The 19,009-nt window shown below is 41.4% G+C and overlaps 1 protein-coding gene across 1 annotated transcript in view; it reads left to right on the top strand.

Moving 5' to 3' along the window:
• trabd2a (TraB domain containing 2A) overlaps positions 1–19,009 on the top strand; it is a 62,461-nt gene that overhangs the window by 26,159 nt on the left and 17,293 nt on the right. Inside the window, exons 3-4 of the mRNA XM_073478394.1 lie at positions 4,762–4,908; positions 5,469–5,643. Of these exons, the coding sequence (XP_073334495.1) occupies positions 4,762–4,908; positions 5,469–5,643 (322 nt within the window). The remainder of the gene's footprint in view (positions 1–4,761; positions 4,909–5,468; positions 5,644–19,009) is intronic.

Below are 19,009 nucleotides of genomic sequence, written 5' to 3'. Positions count from 1 at the left end.
AGTTGCTTTGAATGGCAGATTGGTCATCTTATTCTTTGATCAGATTGATGATGATTTAAATCAAAATTTTGACGATTTTAGACAACAGATAACTTAGACCTTCATCGTCTGTGCGTTCCCATGCAGTTTGTCACAATCAGCCCTAAAATCTGCTCCTAAAATCAGCCCAACCTGTCTGGAAGATGACTAAAGGACAGGCCACTTCCCGCAGTTCAAAGTAAACAATGTATTCAAATAACCAGGTTGGTGTCAAAATGCCGCTGCTCTGCCGGTGCTGCCGTGCTCCTGATCGGTCTTGTTTTAGGGCTGACTACTCTGGCTAACATTTCACTGATAACATCACTCAGAAGTAACTCAGAATCCCTATCTCTGTCTATTCCTGTCTGCCTTCATCTCCGTCTGAGCTCTCCTCCTCTGAGATTTCACTGATAACATCAGCAGAGAGGCAGTGTCTCTCTCTTTCTTATTGGTTTGGCTGTTGTGTTTCTTTCTCCGCTGATTTCTAAAATGATAGACTGCACCCTCCTCTCTCTCTCCCTCAAATCTCTCTATGTGTGTGTGTGACGGAAAGAGTGAGAGGGAGAGAGTTGTGTTACTCTGATAACATCAGGGAGTCAGGAGGAAACAGAGGAGCTGTCTTCATTTGTAGTTGGGAGATGGCCAAGGCTCATTGAATTGGCTGCAAGCGTTTGTGTGTGTGTGTCTATCACCGTTTGTCAACAGTGTGGACAGGCTACACTTGCTTATTTCAGCCGAGAAGCACACACCAAGAGTAGCAGGGCCACACATGCTCCTCTTAAGCTTCTTATCAAAATTCAGTTGGAAAAAATGAAGTTACTGAAACACTCCCCAACTCCGCTGCCAGCGCTTACAATCAGAATAACATCAATTAACCAGAGGCTTTTCCATACAAGGAGCTGATCTCAGTGTTTACAAGCTGCTCGCATCGCAGCAGATTCATACTATGACAGGACCTCACATGCAGTTTACATACACCATACATTTATATACAGACAAATGTGTTGCTGACACATTGTTGCTGAGATTAAATACCACAAGTTTTCTTTTATTGTTATGTTATGGTGAATAAGACGGCAGCGTTAAGCTCAGAATATACTTGAGACGAAACTGACACGTAGCGTGATTTTGAACTGCGTTTGAACGTTGCAGGCTGTCGTGCCGTCATCCCGTATATGTATTGGCCAATACAAACACAACCTCCTACCGAGATAGGGATTTTGGGATATGGGTGTGTATATTTTACTCAACAGTACATTTTTTGCTGCAAAGGTTTTACTTGTGGAGAGTCACGTGTACTTGAGTTTTGAAATAATGGTATTATTTGTTTGTGGAACTGCTTCAGCTCAGTTATGGGTCTATAAAAACTAGAATATCTCAATATCCCTAACTGATTTTGAGTAGTGTATATCACCACTCACAAAACAACATGACCGTTTCATCGCAATAGCAGTACGTGTGCCGGATCTTCGTCCTATGGTTGCAGTTGGACAGATTTAGGCAAGAAAACTACTTGGTAAGGTTTAGACAAGAAAAGTTTAGACACTAAAAATACTTGGTTAGGTTTAGGAAAAGTTTGTGGTTTGGGTTAAAATCCCCATGTTACCTCCATGTAACTTCTGCTACAAACGTACCAATGTTCCCTAAGTATATTACGCCACCTTATGTACTTGACGTTAGTTCAAAACGTCCCCTGAATGCCTCTTTAACGAGTCCTCCCATCCCCGACCTACTCCATATACAGACTTTTCACACTTTATACCACTCCTCTTCACTTCCTCCTTTGCATCTGTGTTAGTTAATCGATCGTTACAAATTGATCATTCACTTTTCTTCCATGACCCAGAGGAACTGGCTGCATCCCTGCTGTGCTTGCGCTCAGTGCAAAGTTGCATTTGTGAAACTGTGTGAAACATGTTCAAGTGTCTCACTCTGTAATGATGCGAACAGTTTTTCTACTCAATTTCAAACAAAATTGCAGCCATCTTTTTTTTCTTTTTTTTTTAAACAGTTCTCAACCTCAACCGAAGTGATCCACCATTTCATAAATGCAATTAATGTAACCTCTCCTCAAAGATACTCCGCTAAGCATGCTTGCCACTCTCTTTCTTGCAAATCCTAAGCTGAGCCAACACACTTCAGAGCGAGAGCAGCGAGGGTTTTTTCAGCCGAGCTGCCCAAAACACTCCAGATCTCCACATGTGGGAATCTGACTGTGATGATGTTTGCTCTGGATGCACACACCCGCCCCACTCCATCTCAACAAGAGGGGACATTTCCATGACAAAGGACAATTATTGACTTTCATTGGCTCCGCTTGCTTTGATATCAGCAAGGGGTGTGTCTGTGTGTCTGTGTGTGTGCGTGCTGGAGGGGGGCGGGATGGAGTAGGGGGGGGGGCAGCAGTGAAGGAGAAGAAGAAACAGGGGGACCTGATGAAAGGAGCCGAGTGGGAAAATGCACCCACTGACCCACAGTGCACTAACAGAAGAGGAGGATCACAGCGGAAAGAAAGAAATCATTCATTAAGGTTTTCCTTTCTTTCTCTCCTCCTCTCTGCTCCTGCTTTCTGTATCCTTCCTCACTTTCTCGCCTGCGTTTTCTTCCTGTCTATCTCTTCCCTTCCCCAAACCTTTTTACTCCCTTTCTTTTTATCTGGCTATGACCGATCCTCCCCCTCTCTCCCCCTCCTCCTCCTCCCTCTCCTCCTCCTCCCTTCACAGCAATAATTTAAGGGGCTGAAAGGCACGGCGAGCGGAGAAAGAGGAGAAGAGGGAGCTGAGAAAAAGGGGAGACCCTGCAGATGAGGGCCTTCCTTCACGGACGTGGCACAGATGTGAGGGTGTTTTTGTGAAATGAGTCGGGGAGGGGCGGCGATAGGCTAATTTGCGTGGCATAAAGACGGGGCCCTTTTCATATGCAGAGCGCCACTTTGATGCGCGGCCGATGAAAGCTGGAGGGAGCGCCGAGGAGAGGAGAAGAGAGGGTGACGGAGGGGTTCTTTGTCCCCTGACAAGAAGGCATCTGCTCCACGCTGCCCTCCTCTCCTCCTCTCCTCTGCTATACCGAGGCTCCCACAATGGGCCGGCCCAGAGAGAAAAGTGTCATCAGAGCACCTTAGAGAACAGAACGTGGAAAAAAAAAAGTAGGGAGAAACAGCCGCTTGGGTCGGCCTGGTTGCCGTACGGGTATGCATACCAAAACAGATAGTACACATGCACATGCACACACACAGACACACATTGTAAAACCACGTGGACTTACTGCAGACACATTTACATAGTTCCACAGCTGACAAAACACATCTTCACTTTGACTGATTGTTCCCATTGAGAAACAAATAAACCATACAAACTCTCCTCCTTTATGGGAATCAACATCAATGGCTTGCAGGGTGAAAGGTGTGTGTGTGTGTGTGTGTGTGTTCCTATGTGTGTGTCTGTGAGAGATCAGAGGAACATGTGCTGAGGTGAGTGGCGGTTGTTTTCTGTGTGTCTCACTCAGTCTTGCTGGTCCTGTAGGACCTTCAAGTGTGTGTGTGTGTCTGCATGTGTGTGTTTATGTGTATTTGTGTGCATGTATGCATATGTGTGTCCTCGCGGCACTGATCATAGGCGGCAGGCTCACCAGGGCCCTCTCACCAAACACTGGCTGATTTCACACTTGCACAATGGCTGAATCTCTGTGGCAGAGCGGAGAGTGTGTGAGCTGGAGAATCTCAAACGGTCTCCTTTGCTGTAATAGTTCAGTAAATCTACATCTTTTACTCGGTTAATTACCTTTCTGGGTTTATAGATCACATTTGTGTTTTTTGTCACTCAGGAATGTGTCTTATTCTAATATATCCATTTGTGTGATGTCGAAAAAACATGACTGTTTTTCTTGCATTAAGTGTGATATGTGTGAATTGTAGCCATGCTAGCAGCGTGCTTCTAGATCTGTTCTTTGGTTGTTGGTTGGGCCACCACTTTTGTCCAGGTCCAAATATCTCAATAACTATTACATGGGTTGACACAACATTTTCTACACACATTCATGGTCCCCAGAGGATGAATCCCTCTGACTTTGGAGAGCATCGGAAGTTTCCTCCTGTGCTGCCAGCAGGTCAAACTTATCACTTGTCTTGTGAAATATCTCAACATCTACAATACAGATTGGCACAAAATTACATACAGACATTCATGGTCCCCCATGTATCCTAATGACTTTGGTGATCCCTTGAATTTTCCTCTAGCACTACCACGTTCAAATTTGTGGTTTAAAGTGAAAAGTCTCAACAAATATTGAATGGATTTTTATGTAATTTCATACACACATTCATGTTCCCCACTGGATGTATCCACTGACTTTCTAGTCAGATTCAGTTGTATGTAAGCTTATGAGAAAATTATCCTACTTCTCACTTTATGGCATCAGTAAACAGTTTCATAATGGATTTTGGTTTTAATCGCTAGTTTCAAGTCTTATTCAATACAACATGGTGTTCATTTAGTAAATTATGATCCCATTTAGAGTCAAATAGATGATATAGCAGGGTGTGCTTTAGGGCGTGTCTACCTTGATACCACGGCGTGACCTCGGCTTCTTAGTCAGATAAAGGAATTCCAGCTCCACCCTCTTGTCCAAATATGGTCACTTCTGGCTCCAAAAAAACAAGATGGTGACAGCCACAAGGCCAAAACTTTTTCCATGAGGGCAGAAAATAAACTGATCAATAATAAGTTTGTCATTGTGTCATTCTAGGTAATCTTTGCCCTGAACCAGACGTTGTTACAGCAGGAGTCTTTAAGAGCAGGAAGCCTACAGGTCCCCTACACCACTGAAGACCTCATCAGGCACTACAACTGTGGAGATCTCAACTCCATCATCTTCAATCATGACACCTCACAGGTCAGTCTTATCTTATCTTATCTTATCTTATCTTATCTCATCTAATCTTAAATTATCTTATCTTATGTAGCTGTGGACTTAAACTACTTAACGTAATTAACTCTAGTTAATAAGCTAAGAGTCATTTTGACCCCTTGACCTTTTGGAGTGTCCCGGTGACGCAACCCTTGACCTTTTACCTTCACCCATAACCCTCTGACTGACCTTTCATCCCCCACACCTACTCCTACACCCACCCTTCAACCAGCTTCTTTATACTATTGCCAATATAGTTAGTATTGTTACAATATAGTTCTTTGCTCTGTCCTTCCCTCCATCATCCTTCCATGTGCACCGAGGTCAGTCCAAGTACTTGCCTTAAATTTATTCTTTTGACGTTTTTTGCCGTCTTTATTGTCAGTATTTTGCAAAAAAGTGGAGCAAATTTTGATAAATGTGTTTTTCTTGTGTGAAATCTGAATGAAAGCTCTGGAAAAGACAAAACAAAAGAAATCTTCCTCTCCCTCCTCTCCTTTTCACCTCCATGGCTCGACTGAACTATCACCCCTTCAACCCCCTAGGTGCCTAACTTCAATAACGTGACGCTGCCACCCAGCGAGCAGGTGACCGCCCAGGAAATAGACAGCTACTTTCGACAGGAGCTCATCTACAAGAGGAATGAGAGGATGGGGAAGAGGGTCAAGGCGCTGCTGGAGGAGCACCCTGACAAGAGCTTCTTCTTCGCCTTTGGAGCAGGTTGGTGTTAAACACTATTTCTGTGATATTAAAGCATCGGTTCCACAGGCCGAAATGTCAGACAGAAAGGCTGACATTTAGGTCTTTATCAGTCTCATGTGTCCAATCAACAAAGCACTCAATAAGATTACTTTTATCCTGCCAACAAAATGATTTAAATTCCTCCTTTTGTTACAAAGGCAAGACAGAAAGCGTCTTAGTCTGAGCAGCTTAACAAACTTGCGTAGAGAGAGAACACTAAGACAGCATAAGAAAGTGCGGACAGAAATCCCAGCTGATCATAGAGGTGGAACTTGCTAATCTCGAAGGAGATACAGCTCCTTTTAGGCACAGAAATATAACATATAGTATAGATATACATATAAAACGATAGATTTCAGGACTCATTTGTTTGTTCACTCTGTTGGGGTGACTGGTGTTGATAAGCAGCCCTGCAGCTGATCAGTGACTTAGCTGACTAAACTAAACCAGACTAGGCCAAACCACTGGTCTACACTTTTATCAGCTCAGGGTCCAAATAAAAAACAGAGTCATGTTGGATCTTTCTCTGAAGCAGAGGCTCAATAAAACAGCCTTTCATCAGTTTGGGACTGACCAGAAACAGACATGTGGAGCCCGTCCACATAGTTTTAGACATGTCAGTTCAATACTTGAAATTCCTCTATAACCATGCAGCAACCTCATAAGCAGCAGCAGCCGCCTGATAAGAGACTTGACTTAAAACGGGGAGGATAAAGAGACCAGATAACAGCGGAGGAGATTCCACAAAGTTGTTAAGGATGCCCCGACGTGTGTGTGTGTGTGTGTGTGTGTCTGTTTATTCATGTTTCTTGGCTGGACGATGTGTATCTAAGGCAGACAGTCTCTGTCCCGTGGGCGTTGTATTTGTTTGTTTGGCTTCTGACTGTTTAATCAAAGCATTGTTCACATCTAATAAGGAGACAGGGCTGTTTTGTAATCACTGACTCAGGTGGGTTTTCAGTCTAGATTAGGTTAGTTAGTAGTTTTAATGTCATGCCAGAGCATTTAACCCTTCACACACAAGGCAGTGCTATTTTTGAACACACATACAAAACCACAATCCTACATCCACATACTTTAAAGGAACATTCATGAAGGAGCACCATTTCAAATAAATTACGTTTAGAAAATGTATAAGTGTAAATGACATTTGCAGGCTTATTACCACTTTTAGTTACTGTGGCTCGAAGTCTCCAAACTTTACTTAATTTTGTTTCTAGAAGGGTTCCTGAAATAGGCTTAGGAAATAGGAAATATAGTTTATTTTTCACGTAAGAACATGGTCAGGAAACATTTTAGGGCGGCAACTACCATTTTCATTACTGATTAACCTTACAGTGATTTTCACGATTCATTATTCTGTCAATAAAATGTCAGAAAATTGTAAAAGATACCTGTGTGCTATGTCCCACAGCTGAAGCTGATGTATTCAATATACAGCACTTGTTTTATTCAACACACAAAACGTAAAAATCCCCTAAATATTTGGTTTTATGTCAAATATAACACAGAAAAACATCAAATACTCACACGTGAGTAGCTGTTTTTGCTTGAAAAATAACTCAGCCAATTCTAAAAATAGTTGTTAATGAATTCATTGTCTTTGTTTTCTAATTATTTTAAATTTATCGATTTATTTGTATAAATTCTTGTTTTTTAAAACAATTTCATCAGATGACTTCCACTCAAGATAATTACCACAAATTAAGTGTTTATGAATCAATTTAAAACCAACTTTATTTATCAATTTTGATGTCAAATTCAAATTTCTTCACTTTATACAAGTAAATAAAGAGGGGGCAAGACTCAAGGGGCAAGGAAACCAAAAATTCAACAGGTCTAGGGCAAATGTCACCATGAGTCATAAATCTATCATCAGAAGTGAAAAATAATGGTGCCAACAGTATTTTTTAATAGAAATGTACTACAGTTAAATGCTTGAATTAAAATGTTATTTTGAATGTCATGAAATGGCAGTTCATTAAACCCTTAACTGGCACAATATGGACTTTTAAGTTCACTATGTTGATTTATCTTCACTGAAACCATGAAAGTCATACCAAAGTTTATGATATTTTTACAGTGAAGGCCACATACACTTTGGAAAGAGTCTGCTCCCCCATAATTTGATTTAGTTCATTATGGGATATGCACGGAGGGAAGAGGATCAAATTTTTGTGCCATCAATTTCACAGTCATATTTTCCTCGTGATGACATCCTCAGAAATGTTCTCCTCCTCCTCCAAAGATTTTTTTGGTCATTTGGAAACAGAAAAGCTGCAAACTTTGAGCAAAAAAAAGAGAGAGGCCTTCACAGTCTGTTGGTCTCTGAGCTGGCAGGAAACAGCTGAGGAAAAGCAGACACACACACACACACACACGCACACACACACACACACACACACACACACACACACACACTTGAGCCCTAACAAGGAGTACATTTCACAGCGCGTCCCAAAGGAGGTGCCTTTACAAGGGCTTGGTCTAAAAAGGTGTGTGCTTCTGTGTGTGTATACGTGTGTGTGTGTGTGTGTGTGTGTGTGTGTGTGTGTGTGTGTGTGTGAGAGAGAGCTGGTGAGTGAAAGTGATACGGGCAATCAGCCCAGAAGCACTAGTCTCGGACATACGGAGGGCAGGTTGGGTCGGCGCGTACAAGAAGCGGGATGGGGTGCATTAGGGTGCATGCCCAAACACACACACTCAAAAATGTATGCACTCACATACACACACACACTCCCCAGCCCCCACGCCAAGACAGACCTGGGTAAATGTGTCCTTAATTATCCCTGGAGGGGTCAGAGGACACACACACACACACACACGCATACACACTACAATGGAGCCCATTATGTCGGCGTACTCATTTTCCTGTGACAATCACGTGTGAGTACGGTCTTATCAGTGACCATCTCATGTCTCTCTGATTCGTACAAAACGACCTCTTGACACACTCAGTATGGTATTTTTGTCTATTAAGCATTTTGTCAGTGTGACGTGTTGCAGTGACCAGAAACTTGAAAAGAAGCCCGAGCCCTTAAATTGTAACGCTGCAAGCTTCAGATAAATTATGATCGCTTGACTTCAAATCCTATTCCGAGGAATCAGCTTTGCGCTTTTTTGAAAGAGCATCCACATATTTATCATTTTTCTCTTCCCGAGTAATGATCCCATTAGCCTGCAGGAGTTGGCCTGCAGATTCCTGACTGACCCATGTGGAAAATTGTTGAGGGTTTTCATTTTTCCCTGGTATAAGCTTTATTGCCACAACAAGTTAACAAAACACTTTATACATAATTTATTCCCTGTAAAATTGCCTGGTTGGATGCAGATTGTGCTTTGCCAAAGGAAACTTCGCATATCACAGAAAAGTGTTTGTTTATCCCGGTGATTTAGTGTTGAGGAAGCCACGTTAATGTTTGTCAGGATTGATGACTGCGAGCGGCTCAAGTACCTCCTTGCAAAACCATCATATAAACATGATGATGATCTTGCATCATTAACATATTTTTAGATAAAATATATGTTTCTATTTGTTGCTCATTACAACAAAATTCTCCCAGAAGATCATCAATTTTGATCCGTTTCTGTGTTTTGTTTTGTTTTTATTGTAAAGCAGGTGAATATTATGACTCAATTTATGGATAAATGCACACAGCCCATATTCACAAACCATGCCTTTAAAGGAGCCGTCAGAAGTTCTGTATAGTTGTGATGTCAATTCAATTCAATTCAATTCAATTCAAAGAACTTTATTTGTCCCCAGGGGGCAATTAAAGAGCTCTGTACAGCTCTATCACAACTATACAGTCAAAACCCTCAACCACTTCCCCAGCATCAATGTATTTGTAAAAAAAAACACAGACAGAGCTGATGCAGAGACACGGTTGGTTGTGCTGGCTCAGGCCTGTGACAGCTGACCAATCAGAGCAGACTGGGCTTTACGGGAGGTGGACCTTAAAGAAACAGGCAATAAAACAGAGCGCTCAGACAGAGGGTGAATAGAGGTGGACAGTACGACAAAAATAATGTGTTTTTTGAACATTAAAGCATGTTAACATCTTCTTGTAGACACCAAAAACAAAATATGATCCAGAAAATGAGCATATAATGGGACCTTTAATGTCGCATGGAGCATAAACATTATAAATGAAACAATAAGGTCACATAGTAATAAAAGTGGAACAGTAGTAAAGAAAAATGAAAGAAATGTGCTGCTTTTCAGTGTTATCTGTGTTTATGGGGAAGAAATATCCCGTGATTCTTTTGGGGTTTTGGAAATTGTTTATGGAGAGAGCATTAAAGGTCGACCGTCACACACTGCCAAACCAGACCGTTTTCTAACCCTAAACGATTTCTCATGTGCTTACAGCAACACACACACACACACACACACACACACACACACACGCACACGCACACAAACACATACAAGGCCATGCAGTCATTCTCTCTCTGCCTTGTCCTGTTTTCTGTTTTCTGTTTTCTGTGTGTGTCTGCACCAATTTTTCAGCCACCAACTTAAAAACAACCATAAGAATCTACGTTTTTACATCTATCCAGTTTTATGACTCCGCACCAGCAAAAGCCGTGGCCGGAGATCTTATGTCGACCCATCGTTTCCATTCTTGTGAACGCGACATCTCAGGAATGCCTTGAGGAAATTTCCTCATATTTGGCACAAACATCCAGTTCAACTCGAGGATGAATTTGGTGGTCAAAGGTCAATGTGACCTCAAACACATATTTTTGGCCATATCACAAGAATTTATACAATAATTTCACACAAATGTCTAACAGGATAAAATGATGAAGTGATGACATCTTATATCCAAAAGGTCAAAGGTCAAATTCCCTGTAACACCAGTGTTTTGCAGGAAAACATACCTGGCCATTATTCAGCGCCATAACTCAGAAACAGCAGGGGACATTGTGACCAGCATGTTTCTCACTGGAAATTATTCACTGGAGTCACACATCTCAGTATAGTGATGACCTCCATTTCACCAAGTACTACACGTAATAGCTTTAATTAGATTCAAATGGATGTAAACTGCAACCTGACTGGTGCTCAGAGGTGTCTAACTAGGACTGCTTGAAACCGTGTGCCATTTACACATCGATGCCAAGTCAGTAAACACACTGGTGGAGGAATAACATATTACAAGATGCAGTTTGCTTCTGTTGAAGCATTTGATAGGGTTTCCAATGAAATCAAGTATTCAGTTAGTTGACAAAATCTACAAGTCAAGAGTCGCACATCTCCTATAGAAAACTACCATTTAAAAAAACTCTTAGAAACTGATTCTTCGGTGGTGTCCAGACTCGCCAGACTGAGGCCTGCTTTTGCATGTTAGCCCTCACTGTTGGTTTTCCAGCGGTCTGGTCGGAGTAGTGGTCAAGAAGGCAACAGTCAAACAAACAGAAGTGGTCACTGGTCAACCCAGAGGAACACACACATCTTCATGTGTCTCTCATCTGCACACCACACACTCAGTGTTTAATTCTTTGGTGCGTCTGTCTAAGATCTGTCTTCGTCTCACCCAGTTGTCCTTTCCAGAGACCTCTGCAGGTTTAGTTTCATCACACAAAAGCGGAGAGGATCCAAACATTAGCAAAGAGAAACTGAGAGACGATAAGAGCTGCTTACAACAACGTCTCATTTATGTGGCGAGCAGCCACAACGACCACCCAGTAGCTTGTTTGATGTAACGGCGGGTGTTGTGAGGTGATTTATGGAATAAGAAAAAAACACAAAGTTCTCTATTATGTCAGTTGTTTCATGATTTTTTCTGAACAGCTTCTAGCTTATATCTGCTTAATTGAACAAAAATGGGATCAGCTCTGAAAAGTTTCAAGTTAAAAGGCTCTCAGTTTTAGTTTTTTTAATTTGGGCATGGTTTGAGTGACCTGCTAATTTTTGTTAAGCAAAGCTTGCTTGCTTACTGGATTTGGCGGACAATACTTCCCCTTTCTTACACTCTGTCAGGAAGTGTTTGACTCTCTCCTGCAGTGCTTTTAAAAGAGCAACTTAGATAGTGAAGAAAGTTTTTCAACACACCACTGCGCTAACTCACCCTGAGTTTTGGGTATTGTCATGCCTCGCTATACGTTACTGCACTGTAAGTAAATACCTCCTAGAAATTTGTCTTTTCCCCCCATCTGTTTGTCTGAAATACCATGGCCATCACTCAACGTAAATGATGATGTTGAAAAAGAGCCATATGTTCAGACAGGCATATGGAAGCAGTTATTGCTGCGCTCCATAGGTACAGTAACCCAATCCATGTATACAATCTGAAACCGTGTTCCCTTTATAATCTCCGCCATAGCCTGGCACTCTCGACTTTAATAAAATGATGTGTTTACGTATCGTTGAAGACCGAGGGCTCCGTTTCGGCCGGCTCTGACTAATTCTTGTTTTTTTTTTTCCACGCTGAGCTTGAATGCAACCATGTTTCAGTCTCGGCCTCCAAGCTGCTTAGCACATCATGATTCCCCTCAAACTCCGCTCCAAAGCCACAAATTTAAATATTTGCGGTGGTGTAATTGCCAGTGTGGTTGACAGGCTCTAACGGTTACTGTACTTTGAAATGTTTGACTCTTTTCACAGACAATTAAGGTTTGACTTTTGGATCTTTTGCTATTTAGGTTGGTATGGCCACGTTGAAGTGAATACCCCTCGGTCAGTGAGCAGTTTAGTGCCGTGGGCAGGCTGTAATAAATGGATGGCTTGGCCAATGAGCTGTGGCTCATGACAGAGGTTGACATGAACTCATAACTCATACTGAGCACCTTGACTTGTCAGTATGTGGTATAGCTCTCGGTACTGGAGCGGGGAAATGGTCATTTGATACACTGTAGTTGAGTGAGCCCAGCACCGTGTGCTGACAAAACACATTTAATAGAAATGAAAGACTTATCAAGTGTTAAAGGTTGTGTAATTTATCTTTAGCATTTGATCCTATATGTTAGCTGCACATATGAATGTATAAATGGGACAAAACACAAACAAAGAGACTAAAACAACCTACTGTGCATCACTGGTGACCCATGTCCAGGAGCCACAGGTAAAAATGAGCTTTTAAGCTTATGTTGCAATAAATGTGTTAAGCATTGCCTCATATAAGCTACAGTAAAATTCTATTGGAGTTCTCAAATTTTCTAAACTTTGTTGGGAAGTCAGACGTTTCACAAATGTGTCTAAAAGGATGCAAAATACAGCTAGAACACTTCCATTGGATTATATGCTGCTGCCATACAAAACATGACATATTTCCCTCAGATCAAACATCATATAGCTTCAATAAAGTGATAGTCCTGCAAAGCCAGACCTACTGTATCTCCACAGTGCTGTGCAAGCCAGGAAAGGTCTGACTCCACACATTATCATTCTGGTATAGCGGAAAAAACCCTCTGGTTTGTTCACAATTGTCACGGTGGCGCCAAGGATGCAGCAATGGTGGTTGTAGTGGAGCATTTGTGCGTAGGCAGGAGAGCCATGCAGATTTTGAAAAGACTTGCAGACAGCAAAAAGGGAGTCGAATAGCGACTGCAATAGTCAGTCATTGGCAGCCGGTGAGTCAGACTAAGGGAAAACATTGGGAGGTGAATATTCTCCTTCCGCTCACTTCCTTTCTATGCAAGCAAAGCAGATTTGCATCTTTTAACGTTGGTGAACTCTGACCGGCGATGTCGCAGCCACAACAAATAACTGAGATGTGTGTGATTGACCCCTCAAACGGACTACAAACCAGCAAACTGAGTTGCGTTTGTCTCAAATCCTGTACTTCCCACATATAGGCAATGGTAGGCGATGGTCATTCGCCTGCATTCGCATATGACACTGTCAGACAATGTGTAATAAGATCATTTTAACCTTAACTAGCAAGAAGTCTTCAGAGAATTCCTGAAAAATGTAAAGTATAACTGTCCTTCTTCTTACTTTTGTATCTAAACCGTGCCTTAACTACTGTACCTCTGTGTGTGTAATATTTTATACTGAGTTGTAGCTGAGCGACTGGATATTCCTATTGAAATTCGGTTCTAAATCCCCAGGCCATCCTTACACATACCTGGCCCAAATCCCTGCAGTGTGTTTTCACACTGAGCACTACATCACTGCGGTCGCTGCCCTCCTTTGACTGTTTTTTTTTTTTTTTTCGCCAGACGGTGTGAAAGTCAAAAAACGTGGTGCTTTTTCACAGCACCTCGCCCTCATAAACAGCCAGTTTACAACTGTTTGGGGCAGTCGCTGACATGAGTACACACATGTCACGCAGCACCATTAAAACCCAGACCAGACCTACCACACACTTGGTAGGGAAGCGGGCAGGCAGGGGCGAAACGTCTGCCAAACCTGGATTAAGTCCCGGATTTAAGTTTGAATGACACCTTTATGCTGCAACTTTTTTTTGAGGTATTCAGTTTTACAAGTTACATATTGTAGGATTAGTTTCTACTGGAACAGAGAATAGAGATGGAAGCAGCACAGCATTGCTGCAAAATCCTCACTGAGCTCCTACTTTGTGTGAAATACAACAGATGTTTACAGTGCAGCCAAACAAACCTGTGCTGTTTATTTAATCGATCAAATACATTAATACAAACTCAAATGGATGAATCAATTGGGTCTCCTGTGACTGCTTCACAATAAAAGCCATGATTTTCACCAGTTGAATGCTTTTAATGTGAATAAGCAGTAGCAGAAAACGTTTGGTTTGCATTAGCAGTAACTAAACTTGATACGGATTTTCGAGCATTAAAGTAAGTAGTGATATCAGAAGCCATGTTTCCATTAATGTATGTTTATGTGTGTTTAAGCATCACATTGGAAAAGTTAAATAGAAACTAAGAAGAAGAAGAAGTAGTTGTGTCCACTCTCTCTGTCTTATCCAGTGTTCCCTAAGATTCCCATTCAAAGACTAATTTACACATTCCCTCTGAGATTGCAAAACAGACTGCTTGTTTCTTCTTCCTCCTTTTATGAGGCTCGATGGCAGTTGGCAAACTGGTTTTGTTTCTGGTTTGCGACTTCTACTTTCTCTACTCTGCAGCCAAGCATAACGTAGCCTTTACTGCCAACTTATGAAAAACTATGCTTTGCGTAGCCTCGTTTATTTGCATTACTTTTACTTTATACTACTTTTCGCTTCAAATTCTCCCGACAATTAGATGGAAACATTTAAAAACTTAAACAATGAGGTTTCACACGTTATAATGTGTCCAAAAGAGTTGAATTTAACACAAGCCTGGTCATTAGGGACTTTGCCACATCATGATAAATGTATATAGATATCCAACAAATATTCCCATCAATACCTCGTATTCAATTAATTCACATTTTCTAGTTAATTAAACTGAATCGCTGTCTTATCAGAGACAGTACAACTCTCAGTTTTTACTAACTTGCCTTGAAATTACATCCATTCATAACAAATGGAAAGTCGTGAAGACACTGTTGATCTCCTCTTTTATGGGATGTGACACGCTGACTTACTGACCCCCTGTCACTCTGTCTAGCTTGGAGCTTCCTCTTGAAGTGTAATGTTAGCTTACATATTTACAGTCCTAAATACAACCCAGATAAACATGAAAAACCTTTAACCGGCGGGATGTTGACATGTCAGGAGCGCCTGTAATGTATCATCTGCTACATCTCTGTGTCTTCTTGAATGGGAGGATAAACCTGTCAGCCCCTCCGAATAACTAACGTGCTTTTAAGCTGCCGAGTGAATAGCAGCTAAACATATACATTTTGTTGCACTCATCGGGTCAAAGGCCTCAGTCTCTGCACTTGAAAGACATATTTCATGTAGCCCACACTTCTCTCTCAGACATAGCGGTGAACGCTTGTCACAACAGCTTGCTGTGATTTATTGAAAGAGTTGAACTCCTCACCCCTGACCCCATTCAAACCCAGCAGTGTTTCCTTGTGCACCTGGAACGGGCTCTTAACGTGCCTGCCCGGGGGCTTAACTTTCATTTGGACCAGAAATACCTCACTTCTATATGAAAGGGAAAGGGAAAGGAAAATTATATATGTAGCTAGCGAGCAGCCGTGCATCTATTGATGATTTTGGGTGGGAATTGTTATGAAGGAGCTGTCCCTTTTCATTTTGGGGTGAAAACATAAAGGAGGGCAACACTGGGCCCAGAGGGGATGAGGATATGAAGAGACAGAGGAAAACATGACTTGTGTGATTTGTGGCTTCCACTCTCTCCTTCTCTCTCTCTCACTGTGGAATTATTGAATACTTTCTTGTTGAACTGGAGCGGAGACTTTTCTGGTTCACTGTATGAATGAGCCTGTGTTGCTGGCCATGCAAAGCGCATGTACAACGTCATACAAGCTGTGTGGGTACACGCAGGATTCTGGGACGCCATAGAGCACTGGCGGTAGGTTTATTATATTTAAATATGCAAACCTTACTTTTGGTGAAAGTGCAAGTTGAAGAATAATTACTTAAGATTTAGGGTTTGTGCATCGATGGATATTTTTGAAAATGCAACTTTTCAACCAACTAACTGACGTATGTGTGATGTATCTGTACTCTGAATGGGCGGGGCTTAAACCGAAATGGAGCTGGACTAACTGGAAGTTGTTAATTTAATTTAAGTTAAGAGTTTGATATTGGCTGATCAGTAGTTGCAATGTTTTCTATCTAGTAAGAATGTAACGATTCTCCAAATCTGGACCTGGGAGTGTTAGAGTTATTAGTTGTTTGGTTGATTTTTGAGCATTTGCTACTGAAATTTTTACATAATTCCTTCCTTTAAGGTCACAATTCAAATTTTTTTTTTTTTAGCAAAGACTGCTTTGCAACTGTTAGACTTGCATCTGGACTTGTAAAGATAATTGGTTTCATGGTTGTCAAATTCTTCTTTAAAAAGATAGGTAAAAAAGAATAAAACCTGCTGGGATCCAACAATAAATAACAAAAGAAATTCAGTCTGTTCCAATGTTCTGGTTCTCATATCTCTCCAGAGTTGACCATCTTCCAAAACAAATCAATAAAGCATCTCTGGCAGTGTTATTGTTCTGCTCAATCTTCTTCTTCCCTGTCAGTAAACCCTCTTCTCAGAGAAATCAATGCTGATACTGCCTTTGAATTTTATTATTGAATTTAAAACCCTTTTTAGTGTCAACATCTTGACTTCTTCATTGATCTTCAGATCAATGTTTTTGGCAAGAGTCAAGAGTCAGAAGAGTAAGAGAATTATTTACAGAACAAGTTTTTTATTTTTTTTCCCTGCTTGCAATGACACATTTTACTTGAATGACAGATTTATTGAAATATTTTTTATCCATAAACCTTGCCTTTATCCTCATACCGCACAGTATGGTTATTTTATTTCATTAAGCAAGCAAATGAAAGAAAAATAAAAGCTTGGTGAAATGTTCTTACCCCTGCTGCAACAATAACAGAATAATCCCAAGGATTCAACACAAACTCCTGTTGGAATGACTGTAGTAGGTTTTGTAACTTCTGTTTTACGTCACTGCAGGTCTGGAGCAAATGAGAGATTGCAATCATAAAAACACCATATTCTGTTTTTGTTGAGGCTGTTTCAGATGCTTTAGTAGGTGCAGATGTAAAAATTGGCCATGTTTCGTTGTGACGCTGAAGTATTTGCAGGGAGTCAGGAGACCTTGTGAGACTCAGCCCACGGTTCTCTCAACGTGCTCTGGTTAACTAGTTGGTGAGGGATCTCGGCAAGAACTATTAGGGATGAAATGGGATGATGTTTGACAATTGACAGAGAGAAACAAACACAAAAGACTGACAGTGATTTAAGGAGAGAGAGAGTGAGATAAGACAGCCAAAAACAGAGCCTGTGTGAGTTTACGGGCCTCCATCCTGTGGATCTGCTCTTAGTTATAACCTAGACCTAAATCACAGATGATATGCAGGCCTCATTTGACATCTACAAGATCTCTTGCAGATTACTCAAACTAAATAGGCACAAAATTGCACTCTCAGGCCACATGTTTTAGATGGAAGCTCTGTGAGAAAACATCTGAGAAAAACTACGACGTGGAATGCTTTTTTCCGAAAAAAGCGAGCGGGCATCCGACTCCCCTCCGAATCCTTTTTTCTGGACCGAGACAGTTGAAAGGCTGAGCAGAGACTCGCAGCAGGATGCGAGGCTGGCAGGGGTACGTGTGTTTTTTAGAGGAAGCAGCCTCGAGGCCGCAGTATGCAAACTGCAGGAATACATTATTGCAGGTTTGGACGAGCGAAAGCACACGTTTGTAGAAAGAAAAAAAGAAAACCCACAAAAAGAAACACTGTCGTAGCTTCAGAACTCCTGCTGGTTGAATGAGCGGAATGATTGTGATCAAACCACCACTGCGAGAGTCTGCAATTCATCTTAAGTATAAAATGGATGGTTCTGTTGTAAAAAACAATCTCATTTTCCTACTTCACTTCACTTTCGATGAATTTGATTTTAAACAATTTAAAGCTTTTTGGTGCTGGTTTAAAATAATGGCTGAACATATCAGACCGTTGACTGTTTTTCCAAATGTTGCGTCTACCCACTTTTTTCCACATTACTGACGATTATCAAAAATCTCACTGATTGTGTTATTGTTTTGCAAAAGTACCAATAGTCGTCCCCAACAATTGGGTTATGGTAGGAGTCTCGTTTCCCAGCAGACACCATTATTTCACCGCACCGGAGATCCTGAGATGGCAGCCATTTGATTGACAGCTCAGTTGTTCAGATAGGAGCTTCTAAGTCCGCCCTAGAGCTTACAACAGCCAATGAGTTATTGTGTAGACAAGTGACCCACTCTCTCTTGTTTCTCCTCTCTCCTGAGCCACTTACACACCATCCTCCAGGTAATTGATGATTGATAACGTTAGTGTAATTAAGGAAACAAATAACAAAGCAAACAAAAACTATAATGAGCTTGCCCCCGCTACTCTCAAGCAGGGGCATTTTGAGGTCACAACATGGCATCGCTTAAATATTTCCTTAGAAAATCATGTGTTTAGTGTTGATTTTCATGTCGGAAGCACTTACAGAGCTTAACAAATCAACAACATCTGAGTGAGTCAACAAAACCAGCAGGCAAAACGCAGCACTTCTGAAAAGCCTGGTGGGCCATGAAGAACAAAAACTGAACAAAACCTGAACAAAACTATGTTGCAGACATGACGTCATACAGTTGTGCCCATTGGAATCCAGGCATTGATGCTACCAATGCTTATGTGTGTTATCATTACATCACATAACTCACAACAATACAGCTGTCATATTCTAATCATAGATTTTAATGTGACAACAGCAGATTGCAGGAGGAAAAGTACTGTATTTGAGGTACTTCCACTTTTTA

Source organism: Pagrus major, chromosome 12 (assembly GCF_040436345.1).
Source record: "Pagrus major chromosome 12, Pma_NU_1.0".
Lineage (NCBI taxonomy): Eukaryota > Metazoa > Chordata > Actinopteri > Spariformes > Sparidae > Pagrus > Pagrus major.
This window is presented reverse-complemented; position numbering and strand designations above follow the sequence as displayed.